This window comes from Oncorhynchus mykiss, chromosome 13, assembly GCF_013265735.2.
Source record: "Oncorhynchus mykiss isolate Arlee chromosome 13, USDA_OmykA_1.1, whole genome shotgun sequence".
Classification (NCBI taxonomy): Eukaryota; Metazoa; Chordata; class Actinopteri; order Salmoniformes; family Salmonidae; genus Oncorhynchus; species Oncorhynchus mykiss.
In genome coordinates, this window is record NC_048577.1 from 2,283,623 (window position 1) to 2,305,963 (window position 22,341).

A 22,341-nucleotide genomic window follows, 5' to 3' on the forward strand; every position below is an offset into this window, starting at 1 on the left:
AAAGTACAATGATTCATGTTTTGCTTTAGCTTGAGATAAAGAATCAGTGGTAGACACCTTGCAAGTGCATGAAAAGGTCAACTGTACAAAGTCAGATGTCTGTGTGTTGAAACTATATTTTAGGTAACAGATGGATAAAGGGAACTAAGAGTTCCTGTTGATACTATGTTCCAGTCTTACTTCCAGTCTTACATGATAGCAATAAGGGGAAGAGTCATTGGGAAACAAACTGCCAATAACGCAATAAGCTGAACTCCGCCTAGCAGAGACATCTTTGTAGTAGCAACTATTAATTATGAGCTTATATGGTATTAAAGTTGAGGGACATCAGCCTGGGCGGGGTGATCCTCAGTAGGGGATAAAAAGGGAAAACAGCATCCTTTGAACTGAGTGTCTTGCTTGCAAATTGCTGTAAGTGTAAACTCCGGGTTGCAATCCTTATTAAACAAACTAACCTCTGATCAAATAAGTTTTCCTGTGGTCTCTTCCGTGCACATAGGGCAGAATTCCCTTACAGACTATGCAAACTATTTGGGATATTCAACACATTCATGTTTCTTATAAAAATAATAAGTGATACAGTCAGTCTCTCAACTCTTAGCCAAGAGAGACTGGCATCATAGTAATTATATCAGCCCTCTGATTACAATTAAGAGCAAAACATGCCGCTCTGTTCTGGGCCAGTTGCAGCTTAACTAGGTCTTTCCTTGCAGCACTGGACCACACGACTGGATAATAATCAAGATTAGACAAAACTAGAGCCTGCAGAACTTGCTTTTTGGAGTGTGGTGTCAAAAAAGAAGAGCATCTCTTTATTACAGATAGACCTCTCCCCATCACATTCTTAAACAACAGGTTATGGTCAATAATATCAAAGGCTGCACTGAAATCTAACAATAGAGCTCCCACAATCTTCTTGTTATCAATTTCTCTCAACCAATCATCAGTCATTTGTGTCAGTGCAGTACATGTTGAGTGCCCTTCTCTATAAGCATGCTGAAAGTATGTTGTTCATTTGTTTACAGAAATATAGCATTGTATTTGGTAAAACACAATTTTTTCCAACAGTTTGCTAAGAGCTGGCAGCAAGCTTATAGGTCTTGGGTAGTGGAATTACGCGCTAAGAGAAGTCATTTCTCTCTCCTGTGTGGATTCTCTAATGACGTTTAAGTGATTGTTATGAGTAATATGTTTTCTCAAAGTCTAATCTTCTGTAAAGCCTTCTCCTCTGTGTCATGTTTTTTCAGGCTTCCTAAATGGGCAAAAGCTTTGCACCCTGGGAGGAATGGTAATGCATCTCCCCTTTGTGTATTTTCTCATGTTGGTTCAGGCTGTTTTTTCTGGTTAAAACTCCTTCCACACTGGGAGAATTGTGGTAAGCAGTGGCTTCTCTCCTGCGTGTATTCTCTCATGTTGTTTCAGGTTCCCTGACTTGTAGAAACACTTGCCACACTGGGAGCAGTGGTAAGACTTCTCCCCTGTGTGTATTTTTTCGTGTTTTTTTAGATTCCCTGGCCAGCCGAAACACTTTCCACACTGGGAGCAGTGGTAAGGCTTCTCCCCTGTGTGTATTCTTTTGTGGTTTTTTAGATTCCCTGGACAGCTGAAACACTTTCCACACTGGGAGCAGCGGTACGGCTTCTCCCCTGTGTGTATTCTTTCGTGTTTTTTCAGATCCCCTGACTGGTTGAAACACTTGCCACACTGGGAGCAGTGGTATGGCTTCTCCCCTGTGTGTACTAGCTCATGAGCTTTCAGGTGTCCTGACCGGTTGAAGCACTTTCCACACTTGGAGCAGTGGTAAGGCTTCTCCCCTGTGTGTATTGTCTCATGTTGTTTCAGGACCCCTAACTTGTTAAAACACTTTCCACAGTAAGAGCACTGGTGTCTTCTTGCTGGTTTGGACGTCCCTGGCTCTGGTTCCTCTGAGTCTGGTCTTTCTCCTGCCAAAGACAGTGTTTTTTTTTAAAGAGAGACCAGAATGAAACCTCCACATGATAAAACGGCCGTGCTACGAGGGTAAATCCAAATCAGATCCCTCAATAACCTAAGGCCCGTTTTAACAATCTCAGTGTGATTTTAAAACAAATGTTGTAGAGTTTCCTGGTAATTACTGTTAATGTTTACACTACTTATTTATTCATTCATTCTGTTTTACAAGTCAGAACACAAAAAACTAAACAGTTCTCGGACACTCAAGACACAGACGTCACTGGATTCCAATCGAGCAGGTAGTTCTAAATATATAACTTTCATAGCTGTATGATACAGAATGCGACCTACAGTCATGGCCAAAAGTTTTGAGAATGGAAGATATTACTTTAAACAAAGTTTGCTGCTTCAGTGTCTTTAGATATTTTAGTCGGATGTTACTATGGAATGATGAAGTATAATTACAAGCATTTCATAAGTGTCAAAGGCTTTTATTTACAATGACATGAAGTTGATGAGGTGTCAATATTTGCAGTGTTAACCCTTCTTTTTCAAGACCTCTGCAATCTGCCCTGGCATGCTGTCAATTAATTTCTGGGCCATCCTGACTGATGGCAGCCCATTCTTGCATAATCAATGACATATGGGTGACATATGAAGAACAATGATTCCAAGCACCACCCTCCTTTTGAAGCTTCCAGTTTTTGGGGGGGAATCAGTTCATTTGCATGGCAAAGAGGGACTTTGTAATTCATCTGATCACTCTTCATAACATTCTGGAGTATATGCAAATTGCCATCATACAAACTGAGGCAGCAGATTTGGTGCAAATTAACATTTGTGTCATTCTCAAAACTTTTGGCCACGACTGTACACACTTCCTTAAACATAAAATAAGTGATTTTAAGTGGAAGTCCAAAACCCAAAAAGTACACTAGATGTCAACAGTCAGTAGAACGTGGAATGAAGCCTCTCGTGTCATGTGGAACTTGATGGAATGAGTCAGTAAAATCTCCCCATTGTTGAAAGGGTTCAACACCTGCTGAAAAAAAAGATTGCAGAATGTTTTACATCCCTGTTAGTTAACACATATTTTCTGCCAAGATAATCCATCCACCTGACAGGTGTGGCATATCAAGAAGCTGATTGAACAGCTTGATTATAACACAGGTGCACCTTGTACCAGGGAAAATAAAAGGCCACTCTAAAATGTGCAGTGTTGTCACAACAATGACACAGATGACTCAGAGGGAGCGTGAAATTGGCATGCTGACTGCAGGAATGTCCATTTTTATATATATTTTTTACATTGGAGAGAGACAAAGCACATCAGTAACATTTCCCCGTTGTCGATAGGGTGGACACAGAGAAATTACAAGATTGTATTAATACTGTTTAGCCATCTTTGATGGGTACTCTCTCATCTGTGTCTATGGGACTGAGTTGGGCCTCTGGAGCTTCAGCTGACAATTGATTCATTACTTACTGATAAAAACCTACAGCCGGGTTTGGGGGTTAAAACAACACCAGGTGCAGATGACCACAGGATGAACCCAGGATGGCTTGTGATGCCCCCCGATCAGCATGGGAGGGGTGGAACCAGCCCTGACTAAGCATTTATAAGAGCTCTGTTTTTCATTCAAAGTTAAGCTCTCAGCAACATACTGAAGAGTGTGGGGTCAACAGCTTAATTATTGCAATAATTAATCAATATTAAATAAAAATGATTGTTTGAAGAAATTACAAAGTCTCTCTCAGTATCCACGACAACGCTGCGTCAATTTATTTTATTTAGACAGTCAAAATGTACAACATTTGTGAACATCACAAGTGTCATGATATTTTGTGCAAAGATTTTGTACATTTTGACTATCACGAATGTCCTTGATATTTTGTGTAAAGTAAAAATAATTTTGGGGTAGATGTTGCTAAAAAATATAAAACAACATGTGAAGTGTTGGTCCCATGTTTCATGAAATAAAAGACCCCAGAATTTTTCCATAAGCAAAGAAGCTTATTTCTCAAAAATATTGTGCACAAATTTGTTTACATTCCTGTTAGTTAACATTTCTCCTCATCAGACACGATGGGGAGATTAACAACAAGTTAAGCTTTAATTTGTATTGCACTTGTGAATGTATGAAAGTTACATATCTCTAAAAAATATATTTGTATTTCGCGCTCTGCCCTTTCAGCAGAATGTTAAGACTCCATAATGTTTCATCATTAGATGGTATAGTCCTCCTTTAAGACTCCATAATGTTTCATCATCAGATGGTGCAGTCCTCATTTAAGACTCCATAATGTTTCCTCATTAGATGGTACAGTCCTCCTTTAAGACTCCATAATGTTTCATCATTAGATGCTACAGTCCTCCTTTAAGACTCCATAATGTTTCATCATTAGATGGTACAGTCCTCCTTTCAGACTCCATAATGTTTCATCATTAGATGCTACAGTCCTCCTTTAAGACTCCATAATGTTTCATCATTAGATGCTACAGTCCTCCTTTAAGACTCCATAATGTTTCATCATTAGATGCTACAGTCCTCCTTTAAGACTCCATAATGTTTCATCATTAGATGTTACAGTCCTCCTTTAAGACTCCATAATGTTTCATCATTAGATGCTACAGTCCTCCATTAAGACTCCATAATGTTTCATCATTAGATGCTACAGTCCTCCTTTAAGACTCCATAATGTTTCATCATTAGATGCTACAGTCCTCCTTTAAGACTCCATAATGTTTCATCATTAGATGCTACAGTCCTCCTTTAAGACTCCATAATGTTTCATCATTAGATGCTACAGTCCTCCTTTAAGACTCCATAATGTTTCATCATTAGATGCTACAGTCCTCCTTTAAGACTCCATAATGTCTCATCATTAGATGCTACAGTCCTCCTTTAAGACTCCATAATGTTTCATCATTAGATGCTACAGTCCTCCTTTAAGACTCCATAATGTTTCATCATTAGATGCTACAGTCCTCCTTTAAGACTCCATAATGTTTCATCATTAGATGCTACAGTCCTCCTTTAAGACTCCATAATGTTTCATCATTAGATGCTACAGTCCTCCTTTAAGACTCCATAATGTTTCATCATTAGATGCTACAGTCCTCCTTTAAGACTCCATAATGTTTCATCATTAGATGCTACAGTCCTCCTTTAAGACTCCATAATGTTTCATCATTAGATGCTACAGTCCTCCTTTAAGACTCCATAATGTTTCATCATTAGATGCTACAGTCCTCCTTTAAGACTCCATAATGTTTCATCATTAGATGCTACAGTCCTCCTTTAAGACTCCATAATGTTTCATCATTAGATGCTACAGTCCTCCTTTAAGACTCCATAATGTTTCATCATTAGATGCTACAGTCCTCCTTTAAGACTCCATAATGTTTCATCATTAGATGCTACAGTCCTCCTTTAAGACTCCATAATGTTTCATCATTAGATGCTACAGTCCTCCTTTAAGACTCCCTAATGTTTCATCATTAGATGCTACAGTCCTCCTTTAAGACTCCATAATGTTTCATCATTAGATGCTACAGTCCTCCTTTAAGACTCCATAATGTTTCATCATTAGATGGTACAGTCCTCCTTTAAGACTCCATAATGTTTCATCATTAGATGCTACAGTCCTCCTTTAAGACTCCATAATGTTTCATCATTAGATGCTACAGTCCTCCTTTAAGACTCCATAATGTTTCATCATTAGGTGCTACAGTCCTCCTTTAAGACTCCATAATGTTTCATCATTAGATGCTACAGGCCTCCTTTAAGACTCCATAATGTTTCATCATTAGATGCTACAGGCCTCCTTTAAGACTCCATAATGCATAGTAGGCCATGTAATTTAAGGTAATCTGAAATATTTAGGACTAACTTATTCCTTGACACCCATTCTGAAACTCACTGCAGCTCTTTGTAAGTGTTGCTGTCATTTCAGTTTCCGTGGTAGCTGACGTGTACAGTGTTGAGTCATACGCATACAGACACACTGGCTTCACTCAAATGTCGTTGGCATGTCGTTGGCATGTCGTTGTCAATATCGGCCGCAATTATCCTCAATTTTCCATCTGTGTTGTCAGACACCAGTGACTTGTCATTGTAGATTTTTTGCCCAAAATTTCATTGAAGATGCTCCACATCTTTTTACAGACATTTTACTTTTTACTATCATTCTTCATGTCATTTATCTTTGTTTCATAGTGTACTTTCTTATTTTTATTCAGTTTAGTCACATGATGTCTCAATTTGCAATAGGTTTGCCAATCAGTTATTCAGCCAGACCTATATGCCATCTCTTTTGCCTCCCTCTTCATCATACCATTTTTTAATTACTCATCAATCCACGTGGATTTAACAGTTTTTACAGTCATTTTCTTAATGGGTGCTGCTTATTAGTAACTGGGATAAGCAGTTTCAAACGTGTCAAGGGCAGTGTCTGGTTGCTCATCATTACACACCACGGACCAACAAATATTATTTACATCAACAACATAGGAATCACTAACAGGTACCAGTGGGCAGATCTGTTGTATTTGTTCATACTAAACTACTTACTTTGATGAGTCAAATCTGATCCTTTCTTCTCTTCTCCTCCTCTCACAGTTCCACTCAGCCCCGTTGTTTTCCTGCAGTCCACCAGCAGCACAGACAACCTCTTCCTACCCAACAGTAAGCCAATACCGGGAGAGGCACGACACGGGGACTCCGGGAGAGAGGAAGGGCTAGCGTTGTCCTGGTAACCATAAAGAGGGGACACAGACACATATCATTATGGATGCTGATGTCACTGTTGTCATAAAGTGCCTTACAGAAACCCAGACTCAGATAGAGCAAGCTGTATGCTAGACCAGACCAAGCTGTATGCTAGACCAGACCAAGCTGTACCATCTGGTGTTCTGATCTGGAACAACTCTCTACTTCGTCAGCATCAGGATGTTGTTGAGGCTCCCCAGAGGATCCACGAAAGTCATGTCTCTCTCCTTTATGAACGAGAACATCAAACAGATGATGAACTTATGACCATCTACTGCAATCACAGAGGCATGAATATGTATTAAAAAAAGTGCCTATAATGGCCACTTTCATCGTGATTTCCTAAAATATTGTTTGTGTTGCAAATGTAAAAGGGTCGTTCCACGAAATGGGTGCCTTTTGCGTCCCTTTGATAATTTAAGTAGAAATCATGCACCAATGTTGAATTCTGAAAAGCCTGTTTTATGAAGTGCACTTTAACGTGGACTACGTGGATATTTCAATAAATCTAATATAAAAGTCTAAATATATGTACCAATGACGGATAGCACCTTTAACAATGTATTGAGTACTGAACAACATATTAAAGTGTAGAACTTCAGTAGAATGCCTCTTTCAAACCCCACATTAGTTCAAGAAATGCATATTTGGTGCCCGTTTTAAAGTCAGTACTCACTGGTCTTAATCGAATCTTCAGCCTCGTCCCTTTTCACTCCCAAAATGTCTTCCTCCTCCTCTTTAATTGAGATAGCCTCTTCCTCTTTTACTCCAAAAGTTTCTTCCTCTTCTTTCAATATTACGGCATCTTCCTCCTTTTTGATTCTGAAAGCTTCTACCTCCTCCTCTTCCACTCTGACAACCTCTTTTCCATATTCCTCTTTCACCGTAATATCATCCTCTTCTTCTTTCAATGTGATAGCCTCCTCTTCCTCCCTTTTCATCCTGAAAGCTTCTTTCTCCGTCGAGATTAGTGAGCTCATGTTTCGGGCGATTAGCCTAGTGCAGTATCAATTTACCACATTAGCTAATTTAACAAGCAATCTACGTTTCAATGAACGAGTAGATATGTAAATAGAATTGTGCTTAGAACACTAACAATAATATACACAAGATTTTTCTTAAACGCTTCAATGTTTCGGTTTAATGTTCGCTAGCAAACCACCACGTTGGTTGAATCAGAAAGCCTTTTGTCGCTGTTGAAGAAGCCTCCAGTTCCGTCCACTAGATTATACGTCACACAAGAAGCATCACCTCAAAAACTCATATCGCCATCTGGAGTGGGTAGCGCAGTTTGGAAAAATATTAATTAATGTTTATTCTGGCAAGCAATGTCATAAGAAGTCATTTAAAAAGAAACAGATGTTATGTCTTCTCTTCCTTCTTACAGCCAATACTTTCCTCCAGGTTTGGCCTGCTCATTAGGTAGGATTAGGTGACAGATTGACAATGGTAGCATATTCCAAGCTAAATTGACCAAAGCTCATCGCTAACAACAGATAATAACACCTCATATAATGCTGCCCAAAAATAATGAAAACTCACCCAGTGACATATGGGCTATTTAGGTGAGGGTTGCTGTTGCCACATGAAGCAGTGCCCACTTTGTTTAAGGACAGATAGGACGTGGACAGACAGGGCTCTACCTTTGTAGAGCACAGGCCCCTTTGCCCTTCCAGTCTCTGAAGTGCCCTTTTGGGTGGTGGTATAATCTGTATTCATTTTTGGTCATCAGTTATTCTAAACCAACTGCCTGCAAGTCATTGTTAAATTCACCAACCTGAATATCTTACAGGTAGACCCTCTTCCACTCTCTCATCATGTCACAAGCTGTCAAGCTCCCAGAGGCAGGGCAATAAAAGGCCCCAGCTCACTCAACTGCCCCTCCCCTCTCCAACAGCCATCAACCTAGAACATCCTGAAGACAGAACATCTAAAAGATAATCTAGGAAGCCTTTCTTCCTCATGGAGCTTTTCAAAAGTGAGGTGAATATTCAATGTGATGTTTGTACAGTGCATTTGTAAAGTATTCAGACCCCTTGACTTTCTCCACATTTTGTTAAGTTACAGCCTTATTTTAAAATGGATTTAAAAAAATTACATATTCAAAACTGGTTCTCTATCAGCAATCTACACAATGCCCCATTCTGAGAAAGCAAAAACAGGTTTTTAGAAAATGTAGCTAATTTATTAAAAGATAAAAAACTGAAATACCTTATTTACATAACAGTAATTATTCAGACCCCTTGCTATGAGACTGTCAGAGCAAAAACCAAGCCATGAGGTCGAAGGAATTGTCCGTAGAACTTCGAGACAGGATTATGTTGAGGCACAAATCTTGGGAAGGGTACCAAAACACTTCTGCAGCATTAAAGGACCCCAAGAACACACTGTGGTGAAGAAGGTGCAACAGAGCCTCTTCAACATCAGGAGGCACCTAAAACCCTCACACAGTTTTACAGATGCACAATGAAAGGACCCCAAGAACACACTGTGGTGAAGAAGGTGCAACAGAGCCTCTTCAACATCAGGCTTGTCACCTAAAACCCTCACACAGTTTTACAGATGCACAATGAAAGCATCCTGTCGGGCTGTACTACAATACAAGCCATAGGAAGTTGGTTGCAATTTCAGTTTAATCCACCAGAAAAGACAGAACATTCTGGTTACTAATTGATAAAAAAAATAATAATAATTAAACCCCCATTATTTATATTTCTACTTTGCACATTATTCCACTGCAAATCTACCATTCCAATGGTTTACTTGCTATATTGTATTTACTTCGCCACAATGGCCTTTTTTGCCTTTACCTCCCTTACCTCACCTCATTTGCTCACATTGTATATAGACTTATTCTTCTACTGTATTATTGACTGTATGTTTGTTTTACTCCATGTGTAACTCTGTGTTGTTGTATGTGTGGAACTGCTTTGCTTTATCTTGGACAGGTCGCAATTGTAAATGAGAACTTGTTCTCAACTTGCCTACCTTGTTAAATAATACCTTGGTGAAAAAAAATAAAAATAATTAAAGACCAAAATTAGTTAAAGAAAATTATGAACCTCTGCAGATTTAGCTACAAAGAGACAGAATAATTTGATCATTTTAGATAATTTGTTTTGGTACTGTCCATATGTAGCTTGTTTTTGGTCGCAGGTGAAGGAATGGCAACATTTACCTGGAGCTAACTCTGCAGACAGCACTACTGGGGGATTTGAAAAATCATAGTCAATTGATCAATAATATAATAATACTTTTAGCAAACATGTTTATTTTTAATTTACTATCTGCAGCAACTATGAGAATATAAAGGTCAAGAACTTTTGTGAAACAGCACAGTTAAAAATATATGGCAAATAGAAATCAAATGGGGTGGTCTTCAGAGATAGATGGGAGAGGTTTAGGGTAACTGAAGGATAGGACTGGATGGTCTTCAGAGATAGATGGGAGAGGTTTAGGGTAACTGAAGGATAGGACTGGATGGTATTCAGAGATAGATGGGAGAGGTTTAGGGTAACTGAAGGATAGGACTGGATGGTCTTCAGAGATAGATGGGAGAGGTTTAGGGTAACTGAAGGATAGGACTGGATGGTCTTCAGATATAGATGGGAGAGGTTTAGGGTAACTGAAGGATAGGACTGGATGGTCTTCAGAGATAGATGGGAGAGGTTTAGGGTAACTGAAGGATAGGACTGGATAGTCTTCAGAGATAGATGGGAGAGGTTTAGGGTAACTGAAGGATAGGACTGGATGGTCTTCAGAGATAGATGGGAGAGGTTTAGGGCAACTGAAGGATAGGACTGGATGGTCTTCAGAGATAGATGGGAGAGGTTTAGGGTAACTGAAGGATAGGACTGGATGGTCTTCAGAGATAGATGGGAGAAGTTTAGGGTAACTGAAGGATAGGACTGGATGGTCTTCAGAGATAGATGGGAGAGGTTTAGGGTAACTGAAGGATAGGACTGGATGGTCTTCAGAGATCGATGGGAGAGGTTTAGGGTAACTGAAGGATAGGACTGGCTTGTCTTCAGAGATAGATGGGAGAGGTTTAGGGTAACTGAAGGATAGGACTGGATGGTCTTCAGAGATAGATGGGAGAGGTTTAGGGTAACTGAAGGATAAGACTGGATGGTCTTCAGAGATAGATGGGAGAGGTTTAGGGTAACTGAAGGATAGGACTGGATGGTCTTCAGAGATAGATGGGAGAAGTTTAGGGTAACTGAAGGATAGGACTGGGTGGTCTTCAGAGATAGATGGGAGAGGTTTAGGGTAACTGAAGGATAGGACTGGATGGTCTTCAGAGATAGATGGGAGAGGTTTAGGGTAACTGAAGGATGGGACTGGATGGTCTTCAGAGATCGATGGGAGAGATTTAGGGTAACTGAAGGATAGGACTGGCTGGTCTTCAGAGATAGATGGGAGAGGTTTAGGGTAACTGAAGGATAGGACTGGCTGGTCTTCAGAGATAGATGGGAGAGGTTTAGGGTAACTGAAGGATAGGACTGGCTGGTCTTCAGAGATAGATGGGAGAGGTTTAGGGTAACTGAAGGATAGGATTAAAAACAAACTAAATATAACTATTGTATAACACATTGTCTGTAAAATGTACATAGTATGTATAAGCTGGACATAGAAGCCTGAAAGTTGTTGTGCATTAGTTTCCTCCAATCAGGGAAGGGGTGATAGGGTTAGTGGAAAACAAAGGAAAATATATGTTTATACATACAGTGCCTTTAGAAAGTATTACAAATGTAAATGTATTTTTAAACAGAAATAACTTATTACATAAGTATTCAGACCCTTTGCTATGAGAATCGAAATTGAGCTCAGGTGCATCTTGTTTCCATTGATCATCCTTGAGATGTTTCTACAACTTGATTGGAGTCCACCTGTGGTAAATTCAGTTGATTGGACATGATTTGGAAATGCACACACCTGTCTATATAAGGTCCCACAGTTTACAGCGCAAGTCAGAGCAAAAACCAAGCCATGAAGTGGAAGGAATTGTCCGTAGAGCGCCGGCACAGATATGGGGAAGGGAGACAACAACAAAAAATATGCCGCATTGAAGTTCCCAAAGAACACAGTGGCTACCATCGTTCTTAAAAGGAAAAGTTTGGAACCACCAAGGCTCTTCCTAGAGCTGGCCGCCTGGCCAAACTGCGCAATCAGGGGAGAAGGGCCTTGGTCTGGGAGGTTACCAAGAACCTGATGGTCACTCTGACAGAGATATAGAGTTCCTCTGTGGAGATGGGAGACACCAACACTCGCCTAAATAGCCCATATGCCACCATAGGAAGTGTTATGTGTTGTTCGCGATGAGCCTTGGTCAATTTAGCTCAGAGTATGCCACACTATTCTATCTGTCACCTTTTTTAAATTTATTTTTTTCACCTTTATTTAACCAGGTAGGCTAGTTGAGAACAAGTTCTCATTTACAACTGCGACCTGGCCAAGATAAAGCATAGCAGTGTGAACAGACAACACAGAGTTACACATGGAGTAAACAATTAACAAGTCAATAACACAGTAGAAAAAAAAGAGTCTATATTACATACCTAATCCTGCCTAATAGGCAGGCCAATCCTGGAGGGAAGTATTGGCTGTAAGAAGTAAGAACATAACATCTGGTTATTTTTAAATGACTTCTTATGACATTGCTTGCCAGACTGAACGTTGTAATTCATATTTTCCAGTCTGCGTTACCCACTCCAGTCAGCAGATGGCGATATGAATTTTTTAGGTGATGCTTCTTGCGTGACGTATAATCTAGTGGACGGGACAGGAGGCTTCTTCAACCGCGACAAAAGGCTTCTGATTTAACCACGCTGTGCTTTGCTAGCAAACCTAAAACCGAAACATTGGAGCTCTTTAGACCAATCTTGTGTATATTACTCTTAGTGTTTTCAACATAATTCTGTTTACATATCTACTGGTTCATTTAAACGTAATTTGCTTGTTAAATTAGCAAATGTGTTACATTGATACTGCACTAGGCTAATCTCCCGGAGCATAAACTCACTAATCTAGACGGAGAAAGAAACTGGTGAAAGGAGGCAAAGAAGCTTGAAGAATGAATATGGAGGCTATCACATTGAAACAAGAGGATGATATTACAGTGAAAGAGGAATATGGGAACGAGGTTGTCAAAGTGGAAAAAGAGGTAGAAGCTTTCAGAATCAAAAAGGAGGAAGATGCCGTAAAATTGAAAGAGGAGGAAGACCCTTTTGGAGTAAAAGAGGAGGATATCTCAATAAAAGAGGAAGACGTTTTGGGAGTGAAAAATGAGACTGAAGATCCGATTACCACCAGTGAGTACTGTCTTAAAAACGGGCACAAACTATGCAGTTGTTTTTAAAGGGGCATTATACTGAAGTTCTACACTTGAATATGTTGTTCAGTACTGTAGGAATTGTTTATTAAGGGGCAATCTGCCATTGGTACATATATTTTTGGAACTTCAAAAATGGATTTATTGAATTCTCTATGTGGTCTATATTAAAGTGCACTTATTCTAGTATAGCCGGGTTTTAAAATATCATATACAGTGCATTTCTACTTAAAATATCAAGTGGACGCAAAATGCCCCCATTTTGTGGAACGGCCCTTTTACATTTGCATCACAGTGGTGGGAAAAGTAGCCAAGTAAAAGTGAGTCACCCAGTAAAATACTACTTGAGTAAAAGTTAAAATATACTGAAGTATCAAAAGTATATAAATCATTTCAAATTCCTTATATTAAGCAAACCAGATGGTGCCATTTTCTTGTTTGTTTTTATTTTATTGACGGATAGCCAGGGACACACTCCAACTCTCTGACAATCTACAATTGAAACGTGTGTTTAGTGAGTCCGCCAGATCAGAGCCAGTAATGATTACCAGGGATGTTCTCTTGATTAGTGAGTGAATTGGACCATTTTCCTGTCCTGCTAAGCCTTCGAAATGTAATGAGTACTTTTGGGTGTCAGGGAAATGTATGGAGTAAAAAGTACATTTTCTTTATGTATGTAGTGAAGTAAAAGTACAATTAGTCAAAAATAGTAAAGTACAGATTCCCCGGAAAGCTACTTAAATAGTACTTTAAAGTATTTTTACTTAAGTACTTTACACCACTGATCACAAATATATAAAAACACACAATTAAAGTGGCTAATTTAGTCCCCTTTTAGATATGTATTCATTCCTCCTGTAAGACTCTGTGATTGCAATAGAAGTTGATAAGTTTACCATCTTTTTGATGTTGTCATTCACACAGGAGACAGACATGACTATTGTGGATCCTCTGGGGAGCCTCAACAACATCCTGATGCTGACAAAGTAGAGAAGAGTCTCTCCAGATCAGAACACCAGATGGTACAGCTTGGTCTGGTCTAGCATACAGCTTGCTCTCAGGGTCTGGTCTGGGCTTCTGTAAAGCACTTTTTCAACAGTGACATCAGCATCCATAATGATATGTGTCTGTGTCCCCTCTTTATGGTTACCAGGACAACGCTAGCCCCTCCTCCCTCCCGGAGTCCCCGTTTCGTGCCTCTCCCGGTAGTACCTTACTGCTGGGTAGGAAGAGGTTGTCTGTGCTGCTGGTGGACTGCAGGAAAACAACGGGGCTGAGTGGAACTGTGAGAGGAGGAGAAGAGAAGAAAGGATCAGATTTGACTCATCAAAGTAAGTGCTGTAGTTCAGTTTGAACAAATATAATAGATCTTCCCACTGGTATCTGTTACCAGGACAACCAGCGGAGTTCTGGTAGTTGACATGAAGATGGACTAGTATCTTTTACCAGTGGGGCTGTCCCAGACTAATACAAATCTTGTTTGACTTTAGCCACCTGTTCTTTTCACCAATCAATTGGTGCAAATTTTAAACATGTATTTCTATATATACACTACCGTTGAAAAGTTTGGGGTCATTTAGAAATGTCCTTGTTTTTGAAAGAAATTTTTTTTGGTCCATTAAAATAACATTGACAATCAAAGCCACAAATGCTGATGCTCCAGATACTCAACTAGTCTAAAGGAGGCCAGTTTTATTGCTTCTTTCATCAGAACAGTTTTCAGCTGTGCTAACATACTTGTAAAAGCGTTTTCTAATGTTCAATTCGCATTTTAAAATTATAAACTTGGATTAGCTAACACAACGGAACACAGGACTGATGGTTGCTGATAATGGGCCTCTGTAGATAATAATGGGCCTCTATGTAGATAATAATGGGCCTCTATGTAGATAATAATGGGCCTCTATGTAGATAATAATGGGCCTCTATGTAGATAATAATGGGCCTCTATGTAGATAATAATGGGCCTCTATGTAGATAATAATGGGCCTCTATGTAGATAATAATGGGCCTCTATGTAGATAATAATGGGCCTCTATGTAGATAATAATGGGCCTCTGTAGATAATAATGGGCCTCTGTAGATAATAATGGGCCTCTATGTAGATAATAATGGGCCTCTGTAGATAATAATGGGCCTCTATGTAGATAATAATGGGCCTCTATGTAGATAATAATGGGCCTCTATGTAGATAATAATGGGCCTCTATGTAGATAATAATGGGCCTCTATGTAGATAATAATGGGCCTCTGTAGATAATAATGGGCCTCTGTAGATAATAATGGGCCTCTGTAGATAATAATGGGCCTCTATGTAGATAATAATGGGCCTCTGTAGATAATAATGGGCCTCTATGTAGATAATAATGGGCCTCTATGTAGATAATAATGGGCCTCTATGTAGATAATAATGGGCCTCTATGTAGATAATAATGGGTCTCTATGTAGATAATAATGGGCCTCTATATAGATAATAATGGGCCTCTGTAGATAATAATGGGCCTCTGTAGATAATAATGGGCCTCTATGTAGATAATAATGGGCCTCTGTAGATAATAATGGGCCTCTATGTAGATAATAATGGGCCTCTATGTAGATAATAATGGGCCTCTATGTAGATAATAATGGGCCTCTGTAGATAATAATGGGCCTCTGTAGATAATAATGGGCCTCTATGTAGATAATAATGGGCCTCTGTAGATAATAATGGGCCTCTATGTAGATAATCAGCCATTTTCCGCTACAACATTAGCAATGTCTACACTGTATTTATGATAAATGTAATGTTATTTTAATTGACAAAAGGACATGTATATCCTAACACGATCCGTGTTGTAAACAGCATTCTGCATGAATTTCCGACTCTTTCAACTTGCAACAAAACAATTTTATGAAATCAAATTTTGTTAGCAATCAAACATAGCTTAACACGGTCAAGTTCGGTTTCTGTGCAATCCTCAGACACTCTAGAAGGCAACCAAACATGTTTCATAATTCTACATTACGTATTGGCTATACAAGACCTGAATTAGCCCATGAAGGGTCTTGGACCAATGACCACCTATCGTTTTGAAACCTAGCTAGATAGCCAATGAGCTGGGATTTCCAGCAGTATGTGAACGTCGTTTGTAGGACAAACAGCCATCATGCTAGAGCTGTGCACAACAGAGTTCATTCTCTGGTGAAAGGAAACCAGATGCACGGTAGTTTACGTTTCACAGCAGTTCGTTCTCTTCTACAGACTTCTCAAGTCTGAAAAAGTTAAACATGGTTACTAAGAGTGGAAAAGCTAAATCTCAGTCCAAGTATAATCATTTTGATGATATTATTGCAGAAATTGACCAACAGAGTGACACAGAAGGAATGGATGAGGACTCTGCGAGTGACCAGAGTTTTGAGTAAGTAAAACAAGTTTTTACTTCTCATGCTAATGCAGTTGTTTAAATGGTTGCATATTTATTTATATACACACACACACACACACACACACATACAGTCAAAGTTTACATACACTTAGTTTGGAGTCCTTAAAACTCGTTTTTCAACCACTCCACAAATTTCTTGTTAACCTCTCTGGTACAAGTGCGTCCCACCTCGACAACAGCCAGTGAAATTGCAGGGCGCCAGATTAAAAACCCCATAATTAAAATTCCTCAAACATACAAGTATTATACACCATTTTAAAGATAAACTTGTTGTAAATCCAGCCATATTGTCCTGTTTCAAATAGGCTTTACGGCGAAAGCACACCAAACAATTGTTAGGTCAGACCCTAGCCACAGAACCATACAGCCATTTTCCAACCAAGGAGAGGTGTCAGAAATAGCGATTAAAATTAATCACTTACCTCTGATCATCTGGTGTCACTCCCAGGTCTCCATGTTAAACAATAAATGTTTGTTTTGTTCGATAATGTAGTTTGTGAACAGCTGTGATCAAACTGTCGGTGGTTTCACTCTGCTCCTGTATATTAAACCTAGCTCTCTCAAAAATAATGTCGTGTCTCCCTACAAAATGTGTTTCAAAATAGTCTTTAACGGCACTGTAGTTAACCTGTTGAATCTAGGGGGCAGTATTTTCATTTTTGGAAAAATAACGTTCCCAAAGTAAACAGGCTATTTTGTCAGGACAAGATGCTAGAATATGCATATAATTGACAGCTTAGGATAGAACACACTCTACATTTTCAAACTGTAAAAATATTGTCTGAGCATAACAGAACTGATATTGCAGGAAGGGACTCTTATTTAGAAAGCTCTGCGTTCCTATGCGTCCCTATTGAGCAGTGAATGAGATATCAACCAGATTCCTTTTTCTATGGCTTCCCTAATGTGTCTAGTGTCACAATACATAGTTTCAGGCTTTTAGTTTGAAAAATGAGCCTGAACGTCAACATTGCGTCAGTGGTCAGCTGGAGTCTCTCAGTGTTTTGTGCGTAAAAGACAAATGCAGCCATTGTTTCTCTCTTTCCTACTAAGAAGCCATCTGTCCCGGTTGATATATTATCGAATAGATATTTGAAAAACACCTTGAGGATTGATTATAAACAACGTTTGCCATGTTTGTCATGACCACAATTTCCGGTCGAATTCTCAGCCAAACGTGAAGAACTAACGGAGTTATTTTGGCTACAAAAATAGTATTTTTGGAAAAAAGGAACATTTGCTATCTAACTGGGAGTCTCGTGAGTGAAAACATCCGAAGCTCATCAAAGTGCCTGATCCATTTAATTCTCCGTCAGCACAAGCCACTGGCCTGTCCGTGTTTGCGCCAGAGCCCGTTGAACTTGGAGTCGCAAACCCTGAAATCCCGCCAGCTTCTTCCTCTTGCAACATGTTGCTTAGCAGTAACTTAGTCCTTGCTCGTTAGCTAGCAAAATAATGATATGCGCTGTTTTATCTCCAACACTGTCCCCTCCCTGCTTTGAAACAGCCTGAATGTATGATTTACTTGGTACGTCCTTCACGTTTATGTGAATTTTACAACCACTTCTGACACCATGTAGTATGATCTAAAATAAGGACGCGCAACAACGAGGTTCTAGCTCCAGCCTGTTTATTAACCTAACCCTCGCATGTCCTACATAGGTACGGATACCCCCAAGGGACATCTTCAATCCTCAGGTTGTTTTTGTCATAAATAATTAAATAATATTTCAACCGGAGAAAAGCTTCGTCAATAGAAAAGGAGAAACAAGAAAGACGCGCTTGGCTCATGTCTGGAAATTTCCACTGTCCTCTCATTGAAAGTGCTGTATCGCCCTCACTTTTCAGAGTAAAAGCCTGAAACAATGCCTAAACACTGGTCACATGTAGAGGAAGCCATAGAGCTCATGAATTGGGTCCTAAGTCTTTGTATGGTGGATAGGCTTTCAATGGAAAAACAGCCTTTCAAAATAATAGTACTTCCTGGTTGGATTTTCCTCGTTTTCACCTGCCATATCCATTCTGTTATACTCGCAGACATTATTTTAAGTTTTGGAAACTTTAGTTTTCTACCCAAATCTACTAATTATATGCATACCCTAGCTTATGGACCTGAGTAGCAGACAGTTTAAAAACCTGTCTAGGACAGGCGTTCCTCTAGGGAAACGTTTCAACAAAAATTGCCCGAAATGTCATTATTATAAATATTTAACTTCAATTAAATCATAAGTGCAATACACCAAATGAAAGCTAAACCTCTGGTTAATCTAGCCACCATGTCAGAATTCAAAAAGCTTTACTGCAAATGTGATTATTGATCAGAAATAGCAATAAAATTCATCAATTACCTTTTGAAGATCTTCTTCTTTTAGCAACACTAAAGGTCACGACAAAACAATAGTGTCGTTTTGTTCGATATAATCAATTTTTATAGCCTAACAGGAAACACTTGTCGTAAATTCCGTGTCCTTCAACTTTGGACGTAACGTTCGATGTAATTACTCAATCTAAACGGACGTTTATCGAGTCATGTTTGGTTTCATTGCATTCCTCTGTTTGTTAGTAAAACAACCACACTTCATGGTTCTTTTCCGGGACATATTGACCGAAAGGAACTGATATAAACACGGCAAACAATGACCTAATTGCGCACCAATGATATGATCGATCGTTCAACCATTCGCCATTGAAAACTCTACGAGGCAGCCAAGCTGGTTACGTGCAGCATTTCAGAGAATAATTATGGCAAGTAAATCTTTAAAATCGAAGACAAAGTATACAGATCTACACGATATCATTGATGAGATTGATAGAGATAGTGAGAGTGAATTACTACAAGAAGAGTCAGACCAGACAGTGACTATTCTTTTGACTCTAAATGGAGAAGATTCTGTGTTGGATTGGTGAGTAACGTTGTTTGAAATGAATCATATTAAATATTATTCATTTGAGTTGTTTCAGATATTTTTATATTTTTTGCCAGATATAAAATATGACATGAAATATAAAGTACACATATGTATAAAGTAAACATTGCTCTACATTGTGGGTGTATCTGTGTGTCTGTATATATTACATATATTTTTACATGTCCATTCCATGTTTAGATAAAATACAACACCTCACCTTAGTGGATGTTTACTTACTCTATATATAATCTGTGTCTTTATTTCACAGTCCCAGCGATTCTGATTGGGAGCCCATACTGCCAAGGTGCAAATCCCCCACTGAAGCTCTTGGTGTGGAGCCGGTGACAAAGAAGCGGAGGAAGGGAAGTGTGGAACCTGCTGGCAGTGCGGAGGAGGGTCGTTGGCACTCTGTGCTGGAGGAGGATGTGGCTCCACCGCCTCCAATTTTCAGACCAAAGAGGCCACCAGGTCCTCAGCTGGACATGAACGCCAAGTACAGCCCCATGCAACTTTTTCAGCTGTTTTTCACCTCGGCAGTTGTTGATTCCCTGGTGTTGAACACTAATAAGTACGGAACTAAGAAGCAGGAAGGCAGGAAAGAGACATGGAAGCCCATTTCCAGGTCAGATCTTTTTTGTTACTTCTCTATGGTCATTTACATGGGTCTTGTGAAGCTAAAAACCCTAAAGGACTACTGGAAATCTACACCCCTCTATCAACTGCCTTTCCCCACCACGGTCATGTCGTGCAAAAGGTTTCTGACAATCTCAGGGGCGCTTCATATCAGTGACCCAGAAGTTGATAAGGACAACGAGACGAAACGAGGCACGGCAAGGTTTGATAAGCTCTGCAAAATTAAACCTCTCTACCTCGACATCATTGAGGCCTGTAATACTTATTTTCAGCCTGCCCAGAACCTTTCCATAGATGAGAGGATGGTAGCCTCAAATGCCAGAAATGGCCTAAAACACTACATGCGTAACAAACCGACTAAATTGGGTTACAAACTGTTTGTTTTGGCCGATTCTGCGAGTGCATACACGTGCAATTTTTTTGTCTATGAGGGTAAGAACAGTTGTGCGACCGGTAAGGGATTTAGCTATGACTCCGTTATGCAGTTATTAGATTTTCAGCTGCTAGGGAAGGGCTACAAACTGTTTGTGAATAACTTTTACACAAGCCCTACCCTGTTCACAGACCTGAGGAAGCTGGAGATGTGGGCCTGTGGCACCATTCAGACCAACAGAGTGGGCTTTCCGAAAACCAGGGTGAACGACATGCCTAAGCAGGCTGAGCGGGGTACCATGAGATGGATCCGTGAAGATGGCCTGCTGTTTGTGAAGTGGATGGACACCAGAGAGATGGCGATGTGCTCCACTATCCACAAGTCCTTCAGTGGTGATCACGTCGTCAGGCGTGTGAAGGACGCTTCAGGGGCATGGACCACCAAAAATGTCTCCATTCCAACTGCAGTAAAGGACTACAACAAGAGCATGGGGGGAGGTGTGGGCCTATCATATGCGCTGATAGGATACTATAATGTTCTCCACAAAAACATGAAATGGTACAAGACATTGTTTTATCATTTCATTGACATTGCTGTGGTGAATGCCTTCATCCTCCAGAAGGAAATGGCCAAGAGCTGTGGACAGCCCCCCATCTCACAGCTAGCATTCAGGGAGCAGCTCATCCAGGAGCTTGCTAGCTACAGCACTGTAGCACCTTCATTCCCCTCTACCTCTGTCCCTTCTGCTCCATCAACCAGTGGTGTGCACATGCTTAAATTCCTTATTGCAGGCAGGAATGAGTGCAAAAGGGGCTTAGTAAGGAGGCTTCGTTGTGCTCTTTGCAAAAAGAAATCCTCTGTCGGCTGCACCACCTGTTCAGTGACCCTCTGCTTCACAGCAGAAAGAGACTGCTATGGGCTATGGCATCAGCAGCACAATATTGTGTAGAGGGTCTTCACATTATTGAACATTGAGTGTAAATAGTTACCCTTGTTATTTTCCGGGTATGTTTGAATAATGTTTTGTATTTTGTATATAGTTATTTGCATCAATGTTTCGATGTTCCAATTCGGCCACTTGGGTACATTGTGAGGGACACCTGGGTGACTTCATGCTCAATGGCATGCACCTCACTCATTCCTGAAAGTATCTGTCTGAAACTTTGGTCAAATACTGTTGCCTACTTATGTTCTTATTTGAAATTAGCCCCAGTATCATAACTGAATGTTTGGCTGTTCTTGTTTATTTTAAAGATGCGACAACATTAAAAGAACAGAGAAACGCCTGTGTATTTTCTTCTACCAGATCTATTGTGTTATATTCTCCTACATTCAATTCACATTTACACAAACTTCAGAGTGTTTTCTTTGGTACCAATAATTTACATATCTTTGCTTCTGGGCCTGAGCTACAAGCTGTTAGATTAGCGTATGTTTTCAAGGGGAAATTGCACAAAGTAACCCGAAAAGGATTTTGGTAAGGTAGGTTGAAAGGTTGGTAAATTGGTTGGTAGGGTCTGTCAGCTGACAGACAGAAGATACATAATAAAGGAGAGACTGAGTAAGAAAGTGATCAGAGTAACCATAGCAACAGAGGACATGGTGTCAGCAGCAGCTCTCTACAAAACCTCAAATGTTGCATCACTTCCGGTGGGCCTCAGAGAGACACATCTAGATGGCCTCAAATCTTCCCTTGGACAGATATAAATGAGCTGTTGGCTAAATCTGGTGCTACGCATCACTTCTCACTTCTGAGACTTCTGACACCATTGAAATCAGTAGACATGAAAATTACCAGCACTCTGACTCTGTCCTGCACCAGGAGAGTCTAATGGAGGACAATCTAGAGAGAGAAAGATTTGTCCATTGCATGAACAGTTACAACTGATTTCCTCCAACATTACAGCATTTAATCTCACAGCACATTAGTTGTAATGTCTGAGATGAGAGATTCATGATACCTGCTC

The 22,341-nt window shown here is 39.8% G+C and overlaps 2 protein-coding genes across 2 annotated transcripts; one reads left to right on the forward strand and one right to left on the reverse strand.

Moving 5' to 3' along the window:
- Positions 1 to 1,032: 1,032 nt before the first annotated feature.
- On the reverse strand, positions 1,033 to 8,523 carry LOC118936483 (zinc finger protein 23-like). Its single transcript, XM_036942275.1, has 4 exons — positions 7,381 to 8,523; positions 6,837 to 6,931; positions 6,507 to 6,684; positions 1,033 to 1,943 (listed from the first exon to the last, which is right to left on the reverse strand). Exons 1-4 carry the CDS (start codon positions 7,682 to 7,684, stop codon positions 1,345 to 1,347), a joined length of 1,176 nt encoding a protein of 391 aa, XP_036798170.1. The 5' UTR covers positions 7,685 to 8,523; the 3' UTR covers positions 1,033 to 1,344.
- Positions 8,524 to 14,201: 5,678 nt separating this feature from the next.
- LOC110513807 (piggyBac transposable element-derived protein 4-like) lies at positions 14,202 to 21,656 on the forward strand. Its single transcript, XM_036942235.1, has 3 exons — positions 14,202 to 14,366; positions 16,369 to 16,432; positions 19,637 to 21,656. The coding sequence occupies exons 2-3, from the start codon at positions 16,398 to 16,400 to the stop codon at positions 21,321 to 21,323; spliced, it is 1,722 nt and encodes a 573-aa protein (XP_036798130.1). The 5' UTR covers positions 14,202 to 14,366; positions 16,369 to 16,397; the 3' UTR covers positions 21,324 to 21,656.
- The last annotated feature ends 685 nt before the right edge of the window (positions 21,657 to 22,341 follow it).

What these genes read in the sequence shown, in the direction of transcription:
- LOC118936483 (XM_036942275.1), bottom strand. Translation starts at nt 7,684, where the DNA reads ATGAGCTCACTAATCTCGACGGAGAAAGAAGCTTTCAGGATGAAAAGG. An exon ending in CCAGATCAGAACACCAGATG is followed by an intron (nt 6,685 to 6,836) that starts GTACAGCTTGGT and finishes TATGGTTACCAG; the next exon opens with GACAACGCTAGCCCTTCCTC. An exon ending in ATCAGATTTGACTCATCAAA is followed by an intron (nt 1,944 to 6,506) that starts GTAAGTAGTTTA and finishes TGTCTTTGGCAG; the next exon opens with GAGAAAGACCAGACTCAGAG.
- LOC110513807 (XM_036942235.1), top strand. Translation starts at nt 16,398, where the DNA reads ATGGATGAGGACTCTGCGAGTGACCAGAGTTTTGA. An exon ending in GCGAGTGACCAGAGTTTTGA is followed by an intron (nt 16,433 to 19,636) that starts GTAAGTAAAACA and finishes TTTATTTCACAG; the next exon opens with TCCCAGCGATTCTGATTGGG.